The 24,538-nt window shown below is 36.9% G+C and overlaps 1 protein-coding gene across 1 annotated transcript in view; it reads left to right on the forward strand.

Annotated features, from left to right (window-relative positions):
* Nucleotides 1-24,498, forward strand: part of LOC113112706 (guanine nucleotide-binding protein G(q) subunit alpha-like) — a 38,120-nt gene extending 13,622 nt beyond the window's left edge. Inside the window, exons 2-7 of the mRNA XM_026278489.1 lie at nt 7,861-8,045; nt 8,904-9,058; nt 13,538-13,666; nt 17,552-17,681; nt 18,561-18,714; nt 19,751-24,498. Coding sequence (XP_026134274.1) covers nt 7,861-8,045; nt 8,904-9,058; nt 13,538-13,666; nt 17,552-17,681; nt 18,561-18,714; nt 19,751-19,941 — 944 coding nt within the window. The 3' untranslated portion in view covers nt 19,942-24,498. The remainder of the gene's footprint in view (nt 1-7,860; nt 8,046-8,903; nt 9,059-13,537; nt 13,667-17,551; nt 17,682-18,560; nt 18,715-19,750) is intronic.
* Nucleotides 24,499-24,538: the final 40 nt, after the last annotated feature.

A 24,538-nucleotide genomic window follows, 5' to 3' on the forward strand; every position in this document is an offset into this window, starting at 1 on the left:
ATTTGATTTGATGTGAACAAAAACAGCGCTGCGAGCGACAGAAGTACAGGACGTTCAGTGTCATGATGTCCTGAGGTCACGTCTAAAATCACCACACTTCAAATCAACGATTAGTCCTTGTCAAATAGATCAAAGCCTATATCTATCTATCTATCTATCTATCTATCTATCTATCTATCTATCTATCTATCTATCTATCTATCTATCTATCTATCTATCTATCTATCTATCTATCTATCTATCTATCTATCTATCTATCTATCTATCTATCTATCTATCTATCTATCTATCTATCTATCTATCTATCTATCATGGTTAAATACGTACCTCTCAGTCCGGTTTGGTTCCCATAGCTTGGCACATAATAGGTTTTTTTTTTTTTGCAATTTAAAACTAAATTTTTAAACAAATAGATTGCCAAAGGAGTGGCTCAGATAACTACAAGAACTTTTTTTCAGGCAGGTACCCAACTGATTTACTAAAAAACTGAAATGTGATTTCAAATTTCACAGTATACTGTAGCAAGTGATTTTTCTGATTCTTCCTTCTGTAACAACTCCTTCACGAGAGATCCAGCATTTCTGTGACCGAAACTGAACTACGGCACACTAAGGGGTGGCATTGTTACTATAGCAACCAAATGACTGGCACTTTGAATGCAGATTGTTTTTCCTTTGAAGCATTGCAATTGTTTGTTATCAACCTTTTATTCACACATTCTTAGAGGTATAGAAGAGTTTGTGAAGCAGTGCCGGATGTTTGTCTTTAAGATTTCCCATTTCAGTTGAAAGCATTGTGAACATGAGTCTTTTTTGGGTTAAAGGTGTGTGCTGAATGAGGACTTGCCTTTTATCTTTACCTATTGTTTTGACAGATTTGAGATATCAATGGATCTCAGTAATAGAATGTAACTGAATGAGACTGTTATTGATTTGTAATAATGTAGATGGAAGCTTTAATTGGAGACCTTGGTATTTTGGCATATCTGAGCACAGTTTGAGACATTGTTGAGATCACTTCTGAAACTCTAGAGAAGGCACATGTGAGTTTCCTGGGGTCTCTTTTCATAAGTTAAACATCGTAGAAGCAGGAGACTTCAACAAAAGTCTCCATTTAATCTCATTACTGTCTTGGAGAAGCAAGTTTGGATTTATTTATATGTTGGACAGGGCTGAGACGTTCAGAGATGATCACATACTCATTAGATACTTTTCAGAGCTACAACAGATCTATTCAACATCAGACATTTCTAGAAAATTCCCTGCTACCTGAAATGAATCATGGGTCATTAGAGCCCAATCTCATCTGTCTCTTCCCCTAATAGGCTCTGGGGTTTGTTTTGATGAACATCCTATAATAAGCCAGGAGTCTCTTGGCCTTAATGCATACCTTTATTTGAATAAGATGTTTTTTGTGATCGGGAAAATCCCCTTTTCAGATGCTCTCAGCGTTCAGGACATTTCATGGTTGTGAGAGCAACAAAGATCCGATTAGAAACATTGTGGTGTGTTGCTCGGTTGAAACATATTGACACCCCTTGTTTTGCGGGTTGCACATGAGTTTTGATCGATGCACATATACTGTAATTTGATGCAGTTGGATTTGCATCTGTTTAATATTTAAAGGAAACACAGTTTGTCCTGTGAAACTTGAAGCTCATCGACTCTCCAGAGATTCAGCCTAAACATGACAAAATCAGCACTGACCCATTAAAAACCAGCTCAGGTTGACCTCTTCGTTTTTGCTTTGGAACAGCAAAGTACACTCTTTTATCTTCTCTCTTGGTTAAACCTTGGGTGTTGCCACCTCAGTTGTGTAATGCATCACGTCTTAATGTGTTTCCATTTTGGACCTGCTACACAGTCAGTGTGTTTAATGCATGAAAACACTGAGAGAAAAGAGAAAAATAACATTAATTTTGTTTCTCCTTAAAGATCAATAAGACTTATTTCTATAGTTTTCTATTTGGTACTTGATATCTGCAGAGATACAGTTGAATTTGACCTGTGTGATTGTGAAATGTAAATATATATATTTTTTATGAAAGTATATGCACGTTTTTATAGGGGCAGTAACTGCACTATAATGTTTTCTTTAATCAAAGAACCTTTTCTTTATTATAATCACCTATTTAAGTGTTTTTAATATGCAAAATAGAATTTCCATTTGTCTGCGTTTACACTGCAAAAGCCTAATGCACAGATCTGTCATGAAACAATGAATTTTCTATAATTGTGTACTTTTTGAAATTGTAAGAATTAATTTTTTTTTTACTTTGACAAAATGATGTAAAATTTTACTAAGTGTACATATAATTGCCATTGTGCCATTTAATGGCACCAGTTAATTAGAATAAAACAATTTGTCAACATCTATAATACATAAAAGCCCCCCCCCCCCCTCGCTAAAAAGTAACAAATATCAGTTATATAAAATATCAATTTTTAGCTTGAAATAGGTTGACCCTGCACAATAAATGCAGCCTTTTTGTTTAAAGAATGTTTGTTGCTCTTTTGTAAGATTAAGTGCTCCATTAAGTGAGAGGGATGCTCTGCACTCATTCAAGTGAACACACACACAGCAGTGAGTAGTGAACACACACACGCACACACCTTGAGCAGTGGGAGGCCATTTTTGCTGCAGCACCTGGGATCAGTGCCCTGCTCAAGGGTCTCCCCTCATTCGTGGAATGTAAAAAGCAAATGGGTGTGAAAAAATGCTTCATATAGGGAGTTTGGTATTGTGAAAAATATTGTGAAAACTCAAAAGTTGCATATAGAGAAAATGTTTGGAAAAACCTTCGGTAGTGGTGCTTGTGGACAATAAAAGTCGTAGAAAAATCTAGCAGATATTGTGCTGCAAGTAGTGTTGTTATTGCTCCAAGCAGCTTAACTCTTTAACCACATTTACCTTCCTCGCAGCCTCAACATTTTTCCAAAAACTTGTACAGATAGGCTCGTGCCCCGTCACTGATCGGTTCACTTCCTGCAGTCACAGAGGGGGTGAAAAAAAAAACTTTTGATATTGTTGGTGTCACTCAATAGGTTTGTGTGTCCAACACCTCGTTGCTCTTTAGAAAACCTGCTTGAAGAGTTTCACCTCCTTCTATTGTGGCTACAGTTTGAGAGAAGCTGCTTTACACTCATAGCGATACCACAGAAAAGCCATTTTTGGTTCCACAAAGAAACTTTCAGAGAGCAGTTCTTACCATTTTTTTTTTCTTAGTGTGAAGTAGGGATGTCAAATTTCGATTATTTCCATGATCGATCGTCGTTTAAATTAACGATCAATTAATCGATTAATCGTTAACCATAATACTGCAAAATGCGTCTATTGCAGGCACACAGTCAGCGGTATGACAGGATGTGCAAAAGCCACACACACACACACACACAACGCTTTCTCACTTGAATTAAAGAGGTTTTAGTCTGAATAAAATGCTAGTAGCAGGATTATAAAATGAATAGATGCGATTATGATCATTTGATAAAATGAAGAGAGCGCGCCATACTTTTGAGGTCATTTTACTTTGTTGACAGTTTCCAATCTCGCACGGAGAACGCTGAACGCCCCTCTTTAAATGGTTTTGTGGTGCTCGTTGTTGTATTTTAAAGCACAATTGCGATGTTTTCAACTGACATTATTGTATAAAATTATCCGAAATGTGGAGCGCGTGTGACTGCGCTGCACATTAAGTGAACTACATCGGCGCTGCTGCACCAAAACACAGTTGCTCACATTAATTTGATCCTGCTGGATTCTGTCCTAGAAAATGTCAGATTTTTAAAAATCCGGCATACAGCGCATTAGATCGTGACAGTGCATGCGTGCAGTCGAGGATGAGCGAGCGCGGATTTGGCTAGATTTATTTGGAGGTTATTGCTCATGTCTCATTCGGCACAAATCGAAATGTTTCCATATTCGCAATGTATTTGAATGTTAAACTATTATTTATAATGTAAACTAGGCTTGTACTTAACACGCATTCGCATATAGACGGAAAAGATGATCCTCTTCATATGAGCAAAAACGTCCTTGGCATAACAGCAGAGTGGACCGGTATACTACGGTCTATTTAAACTGAATGCTCCAGGAATGTGTCGGTCACAGCGCCTATTAATCGCTGTTTTGAATCCAGGAATTATTTATTTAGAAATGATAAGATCTGATTATGACAAGTGTGGTATAAAAGCTTTGTTTATTAGAGGAATAATAGGTTAACTGGAAAATGTTACATCGCGACCATGCTTTTGGACCCCATAGTCTTCATTTACGCGGCTTTGTTCTGGTTTGCCGGTTGGTCACGAATTTCCACAAATTCAGTATATTTAGGCATTGTTTCTTTTCCTAAATCTTCATAGTCTAACCCTCTAATTTCCCAGGTTTATTTTATTATCTTTCGCTTTTAATAACTGTTTTCGCATCTCTTACTGTGGTAAAAATGGGAAGGGAAATTAAAGATTTCATGAATTAAGAATTCGTTCGATTTATTAATTTGTTCCCTTATTTCACTTAAATAATGGGTTATTTAGGGAACAAAATTAATGAAACATGGACAATTGCCACATTAATAATTCGTAGGAATGAATTAACAAGTTGTAGGAATGAATAGACTACCTGTCCTGTCACTGTGTCCCGCAGCCCTGCAAAGCGCACGATATAAAACAGTTATCTGATGAAATGATTAGTAACTACATTTCTATTGCATTTAATGTTGAAGAACTTTTATGTTGTTTCTATTTTAATGTACTTTAAAGTTTAAATCACATTAAAAGCTTAATTTGTACATTGTGAATGAATGATGATGCTTTTATACAGTATTGTTCAAAATAATAGCAGTACAATGTGACTAACCAGAATAATCAAGGTTTTTAGTATATTTTCTCTTAAGGCTGTGCAATTGGGCAATTAGTTGAAAGGGGTGTGTTCAAAAAAATAGCAGTGTCTACCTTTGACTGTACAAACTCAAAACTATTTTGTACAAACATTTTTTTTTCTGGGATTTAGCAATCCTGTGAATCACTAAACTAATATTTAGTTGTATGACCACAGTTTTTTTTGGCATGGAGTCAACCAACTTGTGGCACCTCTCAGCTGTTATTCCACTCCATGATTCTTTAACAACATTCCACAATTCATTCACATTTCTTGGTTTTGCTTCAGAAACAGCATTTTTGATATCACCCCACAAGTTCTCAATTGGATTAAGGTCTGGGGATTGGGCTGGCCACTCCATAACATTAATTTTGTTGGTTTGGAACCAAGACTTTGCCCGTTTACTAGTGTGTTTTGGGTCATCGTCTTGTTGAAACAACCATTTCAAGGGCATGTCCTCTTCAGCATAGGGCAACATGACCTCTTCAAGTATTTTAACATATGCAAACTGATCCATGATCCCTGGTATGCGATAAATAGGCCCAACACCATAGTAGGAGAAACATGCCAATATCATGATGCTTGCACCTCCATGCTTCACTGTCTTCACTGTGTACTGTGGCTTGAATTCAGAGTTTGGGGGTCGTCTCACAAACTGCCTGTGGCCCTTGGACCCAAAAAGAACAATTTTACTCTCATCAGTCCACAAAATGTTCCTCCATTTCTCTTTAGGCCAGTTGATGTGTTCTTTGGCAAATTGTAACCTCTTCTGCACATGCCTTTTTTTTAACAGAGGGACTTTGCGGGGGATTCTTGAAAATAGATTAGCTTCACACAGACGTCTTCTAACTGTCACAGTACTTACAGGTAACTCCAGACTGTCTTTGATCATCCTGGAGGTGATCATTGGCTGAGCCTTTGCCATTCTGGTTATTCTTCTATCCATTTTGATGGTTGTCTTCCGTTTTCTTCCACGTCTCTCTGGTTTTGCTCTCCATTTTAAGGCATTGGAGATCATTTTAGCTGAACAGCCTATCATTTTTTGCACCTCTTTATAGGTTTTCCCCTCTCTAATCAACTTTTTAATCAAAGTACGCTGTTCTTCTGAACAATGTCTTGAACGACCCATTTTCCTCAGCTTTCAAATGCATGTTCAACAAGTGTTGGCTTCATCCTTAAATAGGGGCCACCTGATTCACACCTGTTTCTTCACAAAATTGATGACCTCAGTGATTGAATGCCACACTGCTATTTTTTTGAACACACCCCTTTCAACTAATTCAACTAATTGCCCAATTGCACAGCCTTAAGAGCGTGCATATCATGAATGCTGGGTCTCATTTGTTTTCTGAGAATCTACTGAACCTACTGGTAACTTGTTTGCCACGTAGCAATAAAAAAATATACAAAAAACCTTGATTATTCTGGTTAGTCACATTGTACTGCTATTATTTTGAACAATACTGTATATCGTCACCGTCACTCACAGCCGCTCGCACGTGTTGAGTGCGCATGAGCCGCACGCAGCCCAACATTGAATCGGTTAACCGACCATCGATAGCCTTAATCGATTGCATCTCTTATCGACAATTAATCGATCATCGATTAATCGTTGACATCCCTAGTGTGAAGAACATTTAAAAAATCTAAACAGTCTCTTTTTCTTCATAAAGAGCCTTCTGAGGAGTGAAAAGGTGGTTTGGACGTTGAAGGTTCCTCATAGAAGCGTAGATGCCAAAAAAAGTACTTTATTTTTAGGAGAGTAGATGGGAACAGTCAACCAATTACAGTCTACTTTATTGTGCTCTTTGAAGTGATTCATGCTCTTTTAAAGGACTTGCTGCCTCTTTTCTCATTGAATACCCTGTTGCAGAATTCAAATGTGAGCGTCATTTCATGTTGACTTCAGTCTGTGTTTCTGTATGAGGGCAGGCTGCGTGTGTGTGTGTGTGTGTGGGCGAGTTCATGTGTGACAGATCATATGAACCCTTTTGAAGTTCAGCCTGAACACTAGGCTTCAAAGACAGTCAACATTGTATAGAATGTTGTTTTTTTATTATTATTAAAATGCTTGAATTAATGAAGCCCAGAGGTTGCAAAAGTATTTTGTCATTTGAACCTCTTAAATGTTGAATATATAAAGTTCCCCCTGAAACTGTAAATTGATATTTCAGTGATGTAACAAGATATTTGCATATTCATGGTTCACTAAAGTTAGTTAATAGTTAAATTGCTTGGTTAAATATTTAATATAAATATTTAAAAAATATTACTGTTGTAAATAACAGTTGAACTGTCAAATAAAAAAATAATATTTTATAATTATGAGCAATTAATTTTACACTACAATTTACCAATATTTGTTTATTTAATTTTTTTTTTATTTAATTTTTCAGTTTCAGTCATTCAAACCATCATGCTTTTTATTTTGGCTAAATATTGGTATAATTATGGAAATGTGTGAATAGTCTACCTAGTTCACATTGCATTACCAAAATGCATGCTAAACTCATATTGCATCGAAAGATAAAGCATTTACTGTGAATTGAGACTCTCTTAATTATATTGTGATTTCTGTTTTCATTTTGGTTTATTGTTTTGCCCCATCCAGCTCCTCTTTGAACCCACAAGGATTCGCAGACCCCATTTGGGAAATGCTGATTTTACACAGAGCATAAAATGAACCAAGAAGTGTGCCGGTTAAAAATTAAACAAGTAAAATAAATCCCATAACTTACACTGAAGTGAGCCTTGTTTGAAAATGGATCTGCAGCTAACATCTCACAAGCACGTATTTGTTTCATTAATTAGAAGTGGCTCTTTTCCCTCAATTGAATGGGTTTGTTGTTGTTTAATTAAGTAATTTCCAAGTGTCCTGATTTGCTCCCACACATGTGAACAGACGATTATGAATGAAGGATGCTGTACCGATGGTCTTGAACGTAGATCAAGAAACCTGACATCTGACCTTTCCCTCTGCTCTAGGCACGGGTGAGAGCGGCAAGAGTACGTTCATCAAACAGATGCGTATCATCCATGGCACCGGATACACAGACGAGGACAAACGCGGATTCACCAAACTGGTGTACCAGAACATCTTCACCTCCATGCAGTCCATGATCCGTGCCACTGAGACTCTGAAAATCGGCTTCAAGTATGAGCAGAACAAGGTGAGAATGATTCATGTTGAGTATTTAAAATTAGACCGGTTGAAACTGATGAAAACATGTCTGGGGTCATGTTTCACACCTAAATCATACAGGAAGTTGAAGCCTTTGTTATTGAGATATGACAAATGTAGCATAACATCACTTGCTGACCAATGGATGCTCTGCAATGAATGGGTGCCGTCAGAATGAAAGTCCAGCTGATAAAAACATCAAAATAATCCACACCACTCCAGTTAATCATTTAATGACTTGTGAAGTGAAAAGCTGCGTCCATCAAGATTTTTTTTTTACTTCTATTCGTTGCTTCTGACTAAAATACCTCCTTTATACATAATATTGCTTTTTTCAGTGGAAAAGGTTGTCTCTTCAGTATCAGGAGAGAAATCTGCACAGATTAGGATTAATTTAAAAAAAAAACAATTATGTAGGTGTTTTTTATGTGTGAGGAACACAGGGGATGGACTTTTTCACTGGGGGAAGCATTATTATGGATTATGCACTCATTTTTTAGCTGAAAGCAACAGTTCGAAGTTGAAAATGTCTTGATGGTCTTGTTTCTCACAAGAACGCAATTTCTTCCTTCACAAGATTGTGAAGTGATGGCCTGATGGATGGGAGTGATGTGGATTATTGTGATGTTTTAATCAGCTGTTTGGACTCTCATTCTGACGGTACCTATTCACTGCAGAGCATCCATTGGGGCGCAAATGATGGAATGCTAAATTTCTCCAAATCAGTTCCCATGAAGAAACAAACTCCTCTACATTTTTAGGAAGATTTTTATTAAAAGTATGTTAGATATTATCAAGTTTTCTCCATTAGTTTTGCCTTAAACTGTTCATCTGCTCTGGGCTGCAGGCAAACGCCATGCTGGTGAAGGATGTGGACATTGAGAAGGTGTCGTCATTCGAACAGCCCTACGTTAATGCCATTAAGATGCTGTGGACAGATCCAGGCATTCAAGAAGCCTACGACAGACGCCGAGAGTACCAGCTGTCAGACTCCACCAAATAGTGAGTGTATCTGTCATCATTTTTTACTGTGTAGAGTATTGACAGAAAAACACAGAATTGTTGACAATTTTGCACATTTTTATTAAAAAAAGAAAAACTGAAACATCACATGGTCATAAGCACTGTTGGGAACGTTACTTTAAAAAAGTAATTAGTTATAGTTACTCACTACTTGTTAGTTATTAACTGAATTACTCTATGATAAAAGTAACTCGTTACCAGGGAAAGTAACTATTTGCGTTACTGTAAAAAAAAAAAAAAAGAACAGTTGCTATATGTCAGAGAATTTGTACTTTTTTTTTTTTGCAGTTTTCACAAGTCAATTGAAATGAGAATGAGAAGTGTTCGTACATAACTTTCAATATTTATTGCACGTCAACAGACAGCAAGAGTTTTATCCTGCACTTCAAGTATTATCTTTGTAAGAAAAATGTTTTTGGCCACTAGCTTTGTAGATGCGTGTGTCACACATTACATACACGTTCTTGCCTTTGAACACAATGAATTTGAAGTAGTGCTTATATCTCCACCTTGAAAATGCCAACTTTTCATCGGATTGCTCCTGATTTGCCATTTCTGCTGCTGCTGCAGCGATTATCTGTGTAGCTGGTATGTGTGTGTGTGTGTGTGTGTGTGTGTGTGTTTGACGCCGCTGGCGCGTGTGCCGGCATGTGTGTAAAAATACTGGCTCTGATTGGCTACCATGAAACACCTGACTCTGCCTTAGCCAATCATAATCGCTTATCTCGTTATTAACCCACCTGCTCACTCGCTGTGTGAGCCAGGGGTGCGTTCGGATTGCAAAGTTTATTAAATCAATGCATAGTAACGCACCGCACCTAACGTTCAGTAACGTTAACGGCGTTGTAACGACGGGGAAAGTAATTTGTTAGATTACCGCGTTACTGAAAAAATAACGTTGTTACCTAATGCTGTTCTTATAAACGCCGTTATTCCAAACACTGGTCATAAGTATTCAGACCCTTTGCTCAGTATTTAGTAGAAGCACCCTTTTGATCTAATGCTGCCATGAGACTTTTTGGGAAAGATGCAACAAGTTTTTCACACCTGGATTTGGAGAACCTCTGCCATTCCTCCTTGCAGATCTTCTCCAGTTCTGTCAGGTTGGATGGTAAACGTTGATGGACAGTGATTTTCAGATCTCTCCAGAGATGTTTAATTGGGTTTGAGTCAGGGCTCTGGCTGGGCCGTTCAAGAACAGTCACGGAGTTGTTGTGAAGCCACTCCTTCGTTATTTTAGCTGTGTTCTTAGGGTCATTGTCTTGACGGAAGGTGAACCTTCGGCCCAGTCTGAGGTCCTGAGCACTCTGGAGATATGCCTGTACTTGGCCACATTTATCTTTCGCTCTATTGCAACCAGTCGTCCTGTCCCTGCAGCTGAAAAACACCCCCACAGCATAATGCTTCACTGTTGGGACTGTATTGGACGGGTGATGAGCAGTGCCTGGTCTTCTACACACATACCGCTTAAAAATTAAGGCCAAAAAGTTCTATCTTGGTCTCATCAGACCAGAGAATCCTTCAGGTGTTTTTTTAGCAAACTCCATGGGGTCTTTCATGTGTCTTTCACTGAGGAGAGGCTTCCGTTGGGTCACTCTGCCATAAAGCCCCGACTGGTGGAGGGCTGCAGTGATGCTGACTTTCTACAAGTTTCTCCCACCTCCCGACTGCATCTCTGGAGCTCAGCAACAGTGATCTTTGGGCTCTTCTCCCCCGATAGCTCAGCTCTAGGAAGGGTTCTGGTTGTCCCAAACGTCTTCCATTTAAGGATTATTGAGGTCACTGTGCTCTTAGGAACTTTAAGTGCAGCAGAATTTCTTTGTAACCTTGACCAGATCTGTGCCTTGCCACAATTCTGTCTCTGAGCTCTTCAGGCAGTTCCTTTGACCTCTGACATGCGCTGTGAGCTGTAAGGTCTTATACAGACAGGTGTGTGGCTTTCCTAATCAAGTCCGATCAGTATAATCAAACACAGCTGGACTCAAATGAAGGTGTAGAAACATCTCAAGGATCAGAAGAAATGGACAGCATATATAGTTAAATATATGAGTGTCACAGCAAAGGGTCTCAATACTTAGGACCATGTGATATTTCAGTTTATATATATATATATATATTATATCTGCAAAAATGTCAACAATTCTGTGTTTTTATGTCAATATGGGGTGCTGTGTGTACATTGAGGGAAAAAATGAACTTAAATGATTTTAGCAAATGGCTGCAATATAACAGAGTGAAAAATTTAAGGGGGTCTGAATACTTTCTGTACCCACTGTGTGTGTGTGTGTGTGTGTGTATTCATACCTTTGTGCATGCTAACAATCTACATGAAATCAAAACTGACCCCATTTACGTTCCTGTGTTCCACGTGTCCCTGGTGATATTGTAAATGATTAATGTTGAATGTTATTTTATTAATTGTAAAACATTTCTGGAATATTGTTTTCATTGTTTACTCCTCAAGTCATTCCAAACCCATATGACTTGATTTCTTTTGTGGAACACTAAAGGGTTATGCAAATTACAATGAATGAACTGAGGCTTTCTGGCTTGCAAAAGTTTGATTTGACTCTTGTACTCTAGTCAACTCAACTCATATGTTAGCTGTGTGTGGGGAACAGACTGAAATTTGAGCTTGTAATCAGTCAAATTCAGTCTTTAATTCTTTACTCTTAAAATCAGTCTTCCAGTCATCCAATTTGCAAGGTGATTCAACTGATTCTTTGAAAAAAAAAAATTCATAAGATCAAGGTCATTTTAAATTGACATTTCGCACAACACTATTTCTCATGAACTCTGAACGAGAGCAATTTTCAGTGAATAACTTGCACAGCGCTATCATGTGACTTCAGAAGATTTACAACATAGCACATGAGTCATATAGACACATTTTATGATGCAGTTGTCCTGTTTAGAGCTTGAAAGATGGTGTTCCTGTGCACTGTAAATGACAAACACAATACTTAATACATTCTTCTCTGAAAGAAAGAAAAGTCAGATATGAAAAGATAGGAGGCCAAGTAAACAAATTGTTATTAAATCTGGAAAAAGAAAGGGGGGGGGGGTCAATTTCTGTTTAAAAATAACATGCTTTTGAGCTTGTGCAACACATACAAATCAGTTCACGTCTTAAAGACGGTTTTCTTTTTGTCAATGATGTTGCGTCCATGTCTATGATCTAATTGAAGAGTTTGGTGGCAGTCAGTCTTGCCCCATTTCTTTTACTGGCCTGATATAATATAGAGGCAGTGTGAATTTCACCACAGTAAAACACACATGTATGAAGCCTGGAGTTTATTCAAGAAACATTGGCATCAGAGGGATTCACACCCCCTGCTGGTTGTGTTGGGGTAATACAGATCACAACAGTACAGCTGGAATATCTGGCTCAATGCAATCAAGTGAACAGATTGACACAAATAATCACCATTTAATAAATTGACACTTTATTTATACAAATTTAACCACATTAATACACAGCATTGACAAACTACAGGATTTGGCTTAATATCTTGCTACAAAATCCAACGGTATTGAAATAAATGAATCAGTTCACTCAAATGAATCAGACTTTTCCAGCACTACATATGAGAAGATGGGATATTCTACAAAAGCATTTGCTTATTGATTAGGTTGATGACTGCAGAATATATTGTATTCTAACTGGTTAAAAAAAAAAAAACGGGTATATTTTAGCTTAATTGCGAAAACAATTGTCAGGGATGCATATGGACCCATTTAATTTAAAGTGTTAATTTCTACGATTTTTACAGCATTTGCTGAATTAAACATACAACATAAAGAGGTCATGTGACAACACTATAGCCAGAGTACTGAATAGTATGCAATGTACATTAGGCATGTTGCCTGTTAAATTTAGCATATGCAATTGAGGAATAATTGTTGTTTTGTTTGTGCAATATAAAAGTAAGAATGACTCGAAAAATAGAACGTAAAAAATGTACTAACATTGATTTTTTTTATTCTATGAATATTTTTTATTTTAATTGCATGAAAGTAATGTCGCAATGCAATTAAAATCTTAAGTGTTCTAAAAACATCTTAATATTCTTTATCCAGAATATAGTTTCTCATTTCTTTTGATTTTGGAAAAGTTGTTGCCAATTTTCATGGTGTTTTCCTTCTCATTCGACGTTGTTCAAATAAGACAATAAAGAGATTTATGGTTGCATACAGCATTCTATTTCAGCAATATTAGACCGTATGCATTGTACATCCTGAAAAAAAAGTTTGACCAGACACACACCACATTTGTCTTCCCTATTTAGCCATTGTGTTTTTTCAGATTGTCTCACAAGACAGCGTAATGAGCATCCTCTGAGATCTGCTGATGGGAGACGACATCTGACTCTCGAGAATTCTGCTGGAAATATTCTTTACCAAACCACTGCTTTTGATATAAAGGGGTTAATGATGTCTCTCCTTCTTTTTCTGTAGCTATCTATCTGATCTGGATCGTATCGCCGAGCCCTCCTACCTTCCCACCCAGCAGGATGTTCTGAGGGTTCGAATCCCGACCACAGGGATAATTGAATACCCATTTGACCTTCAAAGCATCATTTTCAGGTAGAGGACACGGACCAATTATTCATCAGCTTCCATTTGAAATTCAGGAACTAAGCACTGAATGTAGGTTAGCATTGAGAATACATCCATGGAGGAGAGTTATTAATATTTCCCCAAACTGAAGCAACTTTCTAGTGTGTGACCTACAAAGATGCAGTCACATCCCACATCAGTCAAAGTTGTCTTTGCTGCACTTCTGTAGGGTAATGTAGGGTTTTTCAATGATTTTGACAGAAATGCTCACCAAGGCTGCATTTATTTGATCTCAAAATACAGTTAAAACTGTAATGTTGTGAATATTATTACAATTTTAAAATAAGTTTTTTCTGTTTGAATATATTTTTTAATAATGTAATTTGTTCCTATGATGCAGAGCTGAATTTTCAGCATCATTCCTCCAGTCTTCAGTGTCACATGATCCTTCAGAAATCATTCTAATATGCTGATATAATTTCTGATATAATTTAATTTGCTTTGAAAACATTATTATTATTATTATTATTATCAGTGTTAAAGACTCTTGTGCTTATATTTAATGTTTTTAATATTTGTTAATATTTTACTGAAAACCTTTTTTCCCAGTCAGTATCTTTTGATCTATTGAAAGGATGGGTGGCACGGTTCGGACATTTCACCCCTCACGGTTCGGCACGTGCTGGGACCATGGTTCAACTTAAATCTGACAAAGCATCTGTAATACGGTTTACTATGAAGAACATGTAGGCCTAAAACAAACAGGGTTCAGCTAATATGTGACTCCTGTATTCTGGAATGTGAGCAGTCATTTATTCCGTCATCACCCGGGTGCTGATCGTGCGTGCTCACAGATGAGATCTGAACAGCACACGTTAATATGAGTTTAAACTAAACTCATTTAAACTTTGTCAGTTTAAACATTTAAGAGCGGCAGGACGCGAGCTCACTCACACAGTGAGAAGAATTCACCCAAAGCGTGCAATCCTGCATCTCAGAACGTGCGCAAATATTACGCGCTCTCTGAAGTATTATTTAAATTGACTAATTCTAATAGACCTACTGGATCAGTGCATTCTCTTAAAGTGACAGTCTTGGTCCAACAGCAACAACAAAGAAATCACTCACTGCTCTTGATTAAAAGGTTTTGTAACTTTAGTAAAGAATAATCTTTAATTTATTCAGTCCAATATGCAATGCTGTTTTACATTTGAATACTTAATTCAATTTCTGTACCTAAAAACTTATGCTAGACCTACCTAAAAAAAAAAAAAAAAAAACTGAAAATCACTGTTTATTGTTTGCATCTTTACTCTGTTGTATTTATTTGTGCTATTGCTTGTAGTTGGATAGAACTTTTTTTTCTCTTTTTCTTTTTTTTAAGTATAGTTTTTTCATAAACAGCACATACCGAACTGTACCGAAACGTGACTCTAAAACCGTGAGGCAACCCCTAATTGAAAGTATTATTTATTTATTATTGTTACATTTATTTGAAATGTAAATCTTTGTAACATTATAAATGACTTCAGTGTAAGTTTTGATCAGTTTAATGCATCTTTGCTTGGTAAAAGTATTAATTTTCCTTTACTGTAGTGAGCGCAGGGACATAGAAACCCCTTGCTTATTAAAAGATGTTCATTATATTTGAACAAAGTTTTTTTTTTTTTTCATGGTCTCAGTTTAAATGACTCCAAGCAGAAACCTTTTTGCATGGTCGTTGTGGTTAAACAAATGCACATGTGGTAAATGGTAATCCCACCATGGTTAGCATTTACCAACATCCACTTTAAGCAAATCAGATTTCTAGATGATATTTTAAACTTTTTATTGGTAGCACTTTGTGTGTTATTGCCTGCGTCTGATAAACGCATCTGCTAAACAGAGAGGGTGAACATCATATAATGTTAATATTCATGACCCAAGGTGTGGCCTATGTAGACAAAACTAGCTTAAAAGAAATTCAGTATAAATAATGGTTTGCAAAAGAATGAAAACTAGAGATCCGCCAATATAGGGATTTACCAATATTTTTCCCCGATATTTCAGCATTTTATCATAATTGGATATCGGTTTTGAAATATCGGATTCACCGATAAATGAATCTTGTGGGTGTTTTGAGAATTGCGCAGGATCGCCATTGCAGCACGCGTCTGAGTGGAGACGAGATAACAACAACGCTGATTTGTTGTAGTTAGTAAACTTTATTTAACATAAAACCAGTTATGAACAAATTAAATGCATTCCATACAATCCTGATATGTAGTTTATTTAGCTTGGCTCTAAGAAATAGAGACCAACTCACGGAGTCATGTAAAATAGTCCATCAAGTCCTGTCCCAATAAAGGCGTAACTTTACCTGAATTAATATGCAGCCATGAATGAGCACATGTTGGAAATAAAAGTGCTACATTTAATTCTCTCACTGTGTTATGGTATGGAAATTCATCAAAACACACAAGAGATTATTTCTGCCATATTGACTCCATAAATGATTACCATCAGCTGTTTGGTTTTTTTAATCTCTGTAAAACTGTCTTAAACCCTCACGCACCTCACGTCTATCTTTTCACGTCTCTCTTTCGTTCTTTCTCTCTGTTCTCCTGCCAAAGTTCGCTAAGTGTGGATTGAATGTGGAGACTCGTCCTACATTAAAGAGCGTGTGTATGTTCAGAAGTAGGTCAGCGAGCCCCTGGCTGAAGGAAATGAGGACGCTTCTATCTGAAGGAGCTTTATTTTGGGCAGCCAATCCTAGAGGGCTTCATTTATCAAAGCTCCCTCTGTGAACTGCTGGCTCAGGACTGGAGTTCGGACTCCACTAGGGGGCACTGTATAAATCCAAAATCAGCCCCAGTTCTGGCTGCACACATTTACCATGTTTCTGAAATCTAGGACTTCAAATATGTGCAGAAAAGTATGCTAAAACACTACCTCTACTCTTAATACAGTATGCATATTGTGTATAGGATGCAAATTTCCACATTTATCTTAACTGACTCGTTGATTGGAATAACAGATATTAAAATTTTACACAATTGCATTACATTTTGTTTGTGTATTTAATTGTTAAATATTTTTATTTGCACGTAATGTAAACAAGCGACAGCAATGTAGCATACTATTTTAAATATTTATACTATACATACTACATATAACAGTATACTGTAAGTACACATCTACACATCTGTTTTTTAAATGGCATGTAAAACTGAAAAAAGTATGTATTATGCCATGGTTAATAAACAGTACTGTAGTATGTTTTTGAGTTAAAAAAAAAGTTTGGGTTTATTTTACCCTTTATTTTAAGGTTTTAAGGTGTCCTTGTTACAGTATAATTATGCATTTAATTACTGAGTAATACAGTATTAATTGACAACATGTACTTACTTTATGGTTAGCGTTAGGATTAGGTTTGAATAGGGCTACTTGCTTGTAATAATGCATAATTGTTCTTATAATAGTAGGTACTGTACATATAACGTGTAACTATACATACTGTATATTTCTTAATATTTTTTTCATATGTTAAAAAAATGTATGCATTATGCAATGATAAACAAACGTTACTAAACTATGATGCTTTCGCCATATTGTAGATTCAACCCAGTTGTTATCTCAGCGATGAATATAGTTAATTTGCTTTTTTTTATTAAAATATGCTTTAAATTGTCTTAACTTGCGTATAATAATGTGTTAAAAAGTGTTTATCACTTTCAGTGCATTCAGCACACGAGACTGTAAGGTCATTGCATTATGGGATACAGTGCTCCATGAATGTACTGTGCATTGTAACACGTCTTTTCATGCATACAGAAGATTTGCATACTGTGCACAGTAGAAGCATGAATTATTAATGTATAAAAAGTCAAGAACAAATCAATAATGCAAACACTCGCTCTCTTTGTCTTTCAGGATGGTTGATGTAGGGGGTCAGAGGTCAGAGCGCAGGAAGTGGATCCACTGTTTTGAGAATGTGACGTCCATCATGTTCCTGGTGGCTCTGAGCGAGTACGATCAGGTTCTGGTTGAATCGGACAATGAGGTAAGCAGCTATAGATGTGTTTATCTTACCCCTCTGTGGTGGTCTCATAGTTTTTAGTATATTTCCTAGTGGAAATTTGATGATAGTGTTGCCAACTACAGTTTGCACAGTGCATACTTTTTCACTTTTTCAGTTTATTTATATAGCACAATTCATACACAGTGGTTGAAAGTGCTTTCCATAGTAGGGATGTAAAAACAATCACAAAAAATGCATAAGAAAGAAATAAATAAAAATATCAATAGATTTTTGGAAATAAAAAATATTAAAATATTAAATCTAAGATATATTGCAACATTTTAAAAAAATTAGCATAGTCTTTGCAGTAACTGCAAAATGTTAATTATTTTACCAATATAAGAGGGATCATACAAAATGCATGTTATTTTTTATTTAGTACTGACCTGAATAAGATATTTCACATAAAAGATGTTTACATATGGTCCACATGAGAAAATAATAGGTTAAAAATGACCTTGTTCAAAAGTTGTGTTAGTACGTGGATGATCCACAGCAATTTTGTTTTTGTTTTTTTGTGGTACTTCATGTAAACCGTTTAGGCCAAATAAAGGACTCGTCACAAAAACAAACAGCTGTGGGTCATCCAGGTAACATAATTATTGGATCAAGGATTAAGAATCAAGCAAATGAAACCTTTTGAACAGGGTCGACTTATTTTCTCTTGTGAACTAGGGTGGGAATGTATGGGTATCTCACGATTCGATTATATTACGATGCAGAGGCCCACGATTCGATTCGATTACATTTTGCAGATTTTGGACTCTGTCCCTTAAACCTCAGTGTTTTTATTTGTCAGCAAGTTATTTTTCAATCTGCATTTTGAAATATATGACGATCCAATCTTGTGTTTGTGTTCAGAATCGTATGGAGGAGAGCAAGGCTCTGTTCAGGACGATAATCACATATCCCTGGTTCCAAAACTCTTCTGTCATCCTCTTCCTAAACAAGAAGGATCTGCTGGAGGAGAAGATCACCTACTCCCACCTGGTCGACTATTTCCCAGAATTCGACGGTGTGTTGGATTCCTGTCATAGTCTTTTTCATATAGACTGGTTTTATGCAAACAGTCCCAATTTAATGTAATAATAAATATTTCTTGAGCAGCAAATCCGCATATTAGAATTATTTCTGAAGGGTCATGTGACACTGACTTCATCTTTCAGCTGTTTAGTTTGTTACTATATATATATATATATATATATATATTAGGGCTGTCACTTTTTAGAAAAATCTAATTCGAACGGATATCGAATATCGTGCAATATATTCGAATATCTATGTGCACAACCCACCACTAAATTTATTAACAGTGACAGTCATAAACAGGACTGTCTGGATTATAATTTTTTTACTTAATGTTAGAAACAGCCGTTTATCAACTTGTATGAAGTGCCACTATGCATAACCCACAAAATTATGCTATATGAAAAAAAAAAAACCATTCAGAACAGGCACAAACAATAACATGTAACTTAAACAGCAGCAGGAGTAAGGCATTGTTTGCAAGAAACACCAGTCTATCAACTTGATCTGGATCAAGTGCGGCTCTCTTTTTATTTACGATGTTCCCTGCAGTGGAGAACACACGTTCGGAGCGCACAGACGTGCCTGGCACACACAGGTATTTGCGCGTCAGTGTTGAGAGAAGTGGGTATTTATTGCAGCCTGTGTCTCTCCACCAATTGTAATTGTCCGCTCAAGCTGGGCGTTCTGTTCGTTGGCTTCCATTATCAAAAAGGGTAGCTACTAGCTATTATTCGCTTGATTTGGTCATGGGCCTATGCTACAATATGGATAAGATGGCAAAGAATAAAATAAATTACAGTCTAATCATAGACTGTAAAAAATGCGCTACACATGGCATTTTAAAAACCCGATAGTTGATTTATAGATAGATTACGGATATTTCACGTCATGTTCGCATGCATATTCGAATATCGAATAAAAAGTGGCAGTCCTAATAAGTGTGTGTGGGTGTGTGTGTGTGTGTATATGTGTATATATATGTAAGTGGTCAGGTCTCCTGAAATGTACATACTGTTTTGTAGGGCCCCAAAGAGATGCCCAGGCTGCACGAGAGTTCATCCTGAAGATGTTTGTGGATCTGAACCCAGACAGTGACAAGATCATCTACTCTCATTTCACCTGTGCCACTGACACGGAGAACATCCGCTTTGTGTTCGCAGCGGTGAAAGACACCATCCTGCAACTAAACCTGAAGGAATACAACCTGGTGTGATATGTGACGAGTCCGACACACGAATCAGTATAGAACAGGCACCCACAGAGCGTGCGCACACCTACGTCCACACACCACACACACATGCATCATGCACACTTTCAGAAACACACGGTTCTTGTGATTTCTCTTTCCCAGCTTCCAGAGTTTTCTCTTTCTGTCCAGCGGAATAATAACGGACATGTCCTGCTCATCGTTTGTTTTTTATTTGTTTGCCAAAGTCTATCCGCTCATCCCTGGCAGCTCTCGTCAAAGGCCTCTTTCCCTTTTATCAAATTTGACCACCAAAAAAGAAAAGAAATGGCTCGGATTTGACAAAGGGCGTTAGACTCCTATTAGCCACTTCAGCATTCACATATTTCATGGAGATGTTGGATTGACGGAGCTACGATGAGAATGACCTGTGATACGCTGGCCTGAAAAAACTGGAAGTGACGTTCCTTGTCCTGTACTATCACTCGCTCCAATCACATCATCTGCTCTGAGCGTTTCTCTGGAATTCCGCCTGGATGAATGGAAAATTTGTTTTTCACAGCCCTGCAAAAAGACCAAAAAAATTAATAAATCACAACATATTTACATACTTGTACATGGACACATGGACTAGTGCTGTGGTGCCGGAAGTTCCGAAACGGATTCTGGAGGATTCTAGAATCCAGAGTTCCAGCGGGTTCCACTGATGGTGTGGAGAACCTTTCACTCGCAGAGTCTTCAACTCGCATCTAGGAATGTAAAGCATCGCAAATGCAAAAAAAAAAAAAAAATCCCAAAAAATTATAAAGAATGAAAATATTGTAAGAATGCCTATGTAAGCAAAACGATACAAAGCACGCAAGGGAGAGATGAAACTAATTAAATCTGTGTATATTGCTGAGATGATCATTTTAAAAACTTTTTAACGAAAAGTAACTATAGCTACTTCTACTGCTACCGAATATAAAGTAAATTATAACGGCAGTCGAATTAATGATGGGTAAGGGACGTTAAGGATTTTTAAATGTGTGCAAAACGGGATTATACATTTATGATCGGTATTGTTCTGCAGATTTCCACATTTAACGTTGAAAATGATTGCATTGCTTCCTTTCCCCACAGTTGTTATGTTTTATCCTTCTTCCTGTTTCATTTAATTTCACAATCTAAAAAGGAGTTTTGGAGTGCGCAGTTATCTTTTTCCGCTCATGAACAGATACTTTATTAATTCAAAATCCAGGCTGCAGACTTGCGGGTATCGTCGTCATCTAGCGGCACGGAAGCACACAATCCATTTTTTTTTTTTTTTTTTTTTAAATAGTCATAATCCAACTTTTTCTGATCGACAATTTCAAGAATTTTGCGCGAGTTCAAGGAGGATCGCAGGAGGACGAGGTTGGGGATACAGGAAAGCATTTATGCGCTGAAGTTAATTGATTGTGTATATTTATATTTGTAAATACGTATACACATTATTGCTTATGTACAAAACGTCTGTGGTACACTATCTTTGGCAAAAAAAAAAAAGAAGAAATCACTTTTAGTAATTGTGTACGGTTCTTTTTGGTTTTCTTATGAATTACAATATTATTGATACTGTGATTCTTCGTTTTAATACTAGATTTTTTTTTTTTTTTTTTCTCTATCAATACGTAAAATGATATACACATAGCTGTACCTGACGGTAATGTGTGGAGGATGAACGTAATGAGCAATAGTCTAGAGCAGGCTTGGGAAAGCGTTTGGAAACATCAGAGATGGATAGGAAAACAGTCTCCTCTATGGTGTGAATGTTATATAAGATAAAAATTTAATTATGATTTTTAGGCAAAAGAAAAAAAATCAATAAAGAACATTTTATTTATATAATTTATGGACCAGATCTGAAGTTGTTGATAATTTGAATGCTATTGTTTCCACTTTTCCTATTTGAAGCACTCCCATGTTATGAGACAGAAATAGGAGACTCTAGTGTCTGTACTGCTGTATAAGCCTACAATGAAACCCCCCCTACAAACGCAATATATTGTACTATAAATATTTTTCCCTAACCACAGTTTTCACATTCCTACTGATTTTTTTTTTTTTTTTTTTTTTTTGTTACATTTCCAAATTACGTTCAGGTGAAGTATTTAAAAACGAACATAGGAAACGTACCATATGAAAATAGACAGCTTTTTATCTGTAATTGAAGATCTATTTGGTCGATGCTTGCAAGTAGTGACTTTCAATTCTGATTTCAATTTGATTTCTTTATAATTCACAGCTTGTTTCCTTCATTGTGTATGTGATGCACAGATAGGAACAAAAGTGTTTTACGGTTCTTTTACAGTCTATTTTATACAGGTGTTGTTTCATTCATTTTCATCAAGGGCTACGAAAAACACGTCACATGAAAACCAGAAACGATTGGTCACAGCTCAATGTGTGATTTGGTAGCAGGAGATCACAACGCAATCACAAATGCACCCATTCCACCAAATACTCATGCATTATACATTATTTTATCACTTTTTCTGCCATGCATCCGAGTTCATCAATTGCCATCGGACGCTCTACTAGAGAAGCAAACTCCCAAACGATTTCTTGATGGATGTAAAACCTGACGTGTTATTTGTAAACTTAATTCAGTGTTTCAGTGGGGTCTGGAAATGCCACACCATTTTGTAAATCCTGCAGTGTTTTCTTCGATGTTCGTAGTGAGTTAGATTTGAAGAAACTGATGATACAAAGCAAACTGAGCACTAAATCATCTAAAATGCATTTCGCAACTTACTCTAACGTGTTCAAATGGACCTCAGTTTACTGCGACTGGTGAGTTTGTCTCTGCTCACTAGGAGAATGTGTTGCTTTGTTGGATCAAGTAGAAGGGGTAGTTATTTGGCGCAGCTTGATCGTTCTCATTGCACTTTTTTTTTTTCTTGCCACAAAGCAAACGCCTAGAGCAGCAGGCCGATCATTTGAGCTCCACATATCTATAAATGTGCTCATCCCAGAAGTCTCGTATTCAGCGTTCCCTCAAGAACCTCTACCTCTGTGATCCGTGAGACGTTTTTCGGGCATTTTAGGATTGGTAGTCACGTGACAAGCACACTTCACCACAGTCAGTGAGGTTTGGAGGCCAAACATTGTATATTTATCAGATATTGCCAACCTTCATGTATTTTGTTCACCTTGTACGTTAAACACAAATCAGCACATTTCTCAGGCCAGAAAAAAATCTTCCTTAAATGTCAGGCGGTAGTGGTACATTGAAAATAACATCTGTTCTGCTGCTGGGAAGAGAATCGTATGCCTGTGGCTTTGTTTCAGTGAATAGACATATCAGTCATGAAGGCTTTGGCTGTTCTGGGTAACAATTTTGATATAATTTAGTCTAGAAGATACCATATAATAATGCATAAATGCTTGACCAAAGCATTGCAAACATGTTTTGTTGATACAGTCCTCAGTACTCGAGAGGGCACTAGAGTTCCCTTCAAATATCTGTGCCATTAAACCAGATGTTATTATTCCTGAAAAGGAAAATTGGCTGTGGAAGTTGCTTTTGTGGCAGCTAAATTCACTGTATTTACTTTACAGTTATCCGGGTTGAAATGAATAATACGCATTCCTATCTTTCTCTAGTGTGCATAAAATAAGTCTCAGTCCAGGAGCATAAAGTAAGATCTCTTGCCTCTCGAGTTCTGTGTTTGCTTTAGTTCTCGTGATGGTTGTGATTCAGTTCAGCGACTCTTTGCTTTTGATTGCTTGTGAAGACTCGCTCGGTAAGATGCAATGAACACATAAGCTTGTCGACATGGAGTCACATTTCTACAGATGACAGAGCGAGACTATTATGTTATTTCCATGTACGCATGTTTACTGGTACGGTGAGGTGCATCTGTGTGGTGGACGGTTGAAAGGTTGACGTTTTGACCCAGTGAAAGAGTCATTCATTTGATTTCTGCTTTTTATCCCCTGTTCTTTCATTGTAATACATTACCTGAGAGCCGTTATGTCCAGGACCACTAGATCATGTACATTTTACTTGTTTTCTCTCTCATTCTTTATCTGCGTCTTTGTACCCTTTTATTTTGTGATTATACCACCAAATGTAAATGTTGTATAATATTGTGCGTGCCAATCCCCTTCTCTGAGACTGACTCATAACAAGTGCCAATTGTTGTCCAAATCACTCGCAGACCGTGAAATCAGACACGGCCCCCTTTTAAAAATGAGTACAACACTAAAGAAGAAAGTAAATTAATTACTTTGTATTTAAGTTTGAAGATAAACTGCTGTTTTTCCTCTTTTGTGTGTGTGTGTAAGGAATTGTAATCATTAAAGCATGTGCTCTTTGTCCAGCCGAGAGTTTTGGGCTCAGACAAGCAACAAAATCTTTGAGACGAGGAAATACATTTTACCACATTCTCGCCATATTTTATTGTTGTTTTTATTTGTATTTGTTTCATTTCAACCACTGTTGCCTGAACCTCATTCAAACATGGAAATGATTTTCATAACCGCCTTCTAAAAAAACAAACAAAAAAATTATAAAGTATCTGTTTTAAATTTAAATAAATTTGTTCCTATACTTGCTGATGGTCTTGTAACGTGTTTTCTTTGAAATGCTGAAGTGTTT

Source organism: Carassius auratus, chromosome 2, assembly GCF_003368295.1.
Source record: "Carassius auratus strain Wakin chromosome 2, ASM336829v1, whole genome shotgun sequence".
NCBI lineage: Eukaryota > Metazoa > Chordata > Actinopteri > Cypriniformes > Cyprinidae > Carassius > Carassius auratus.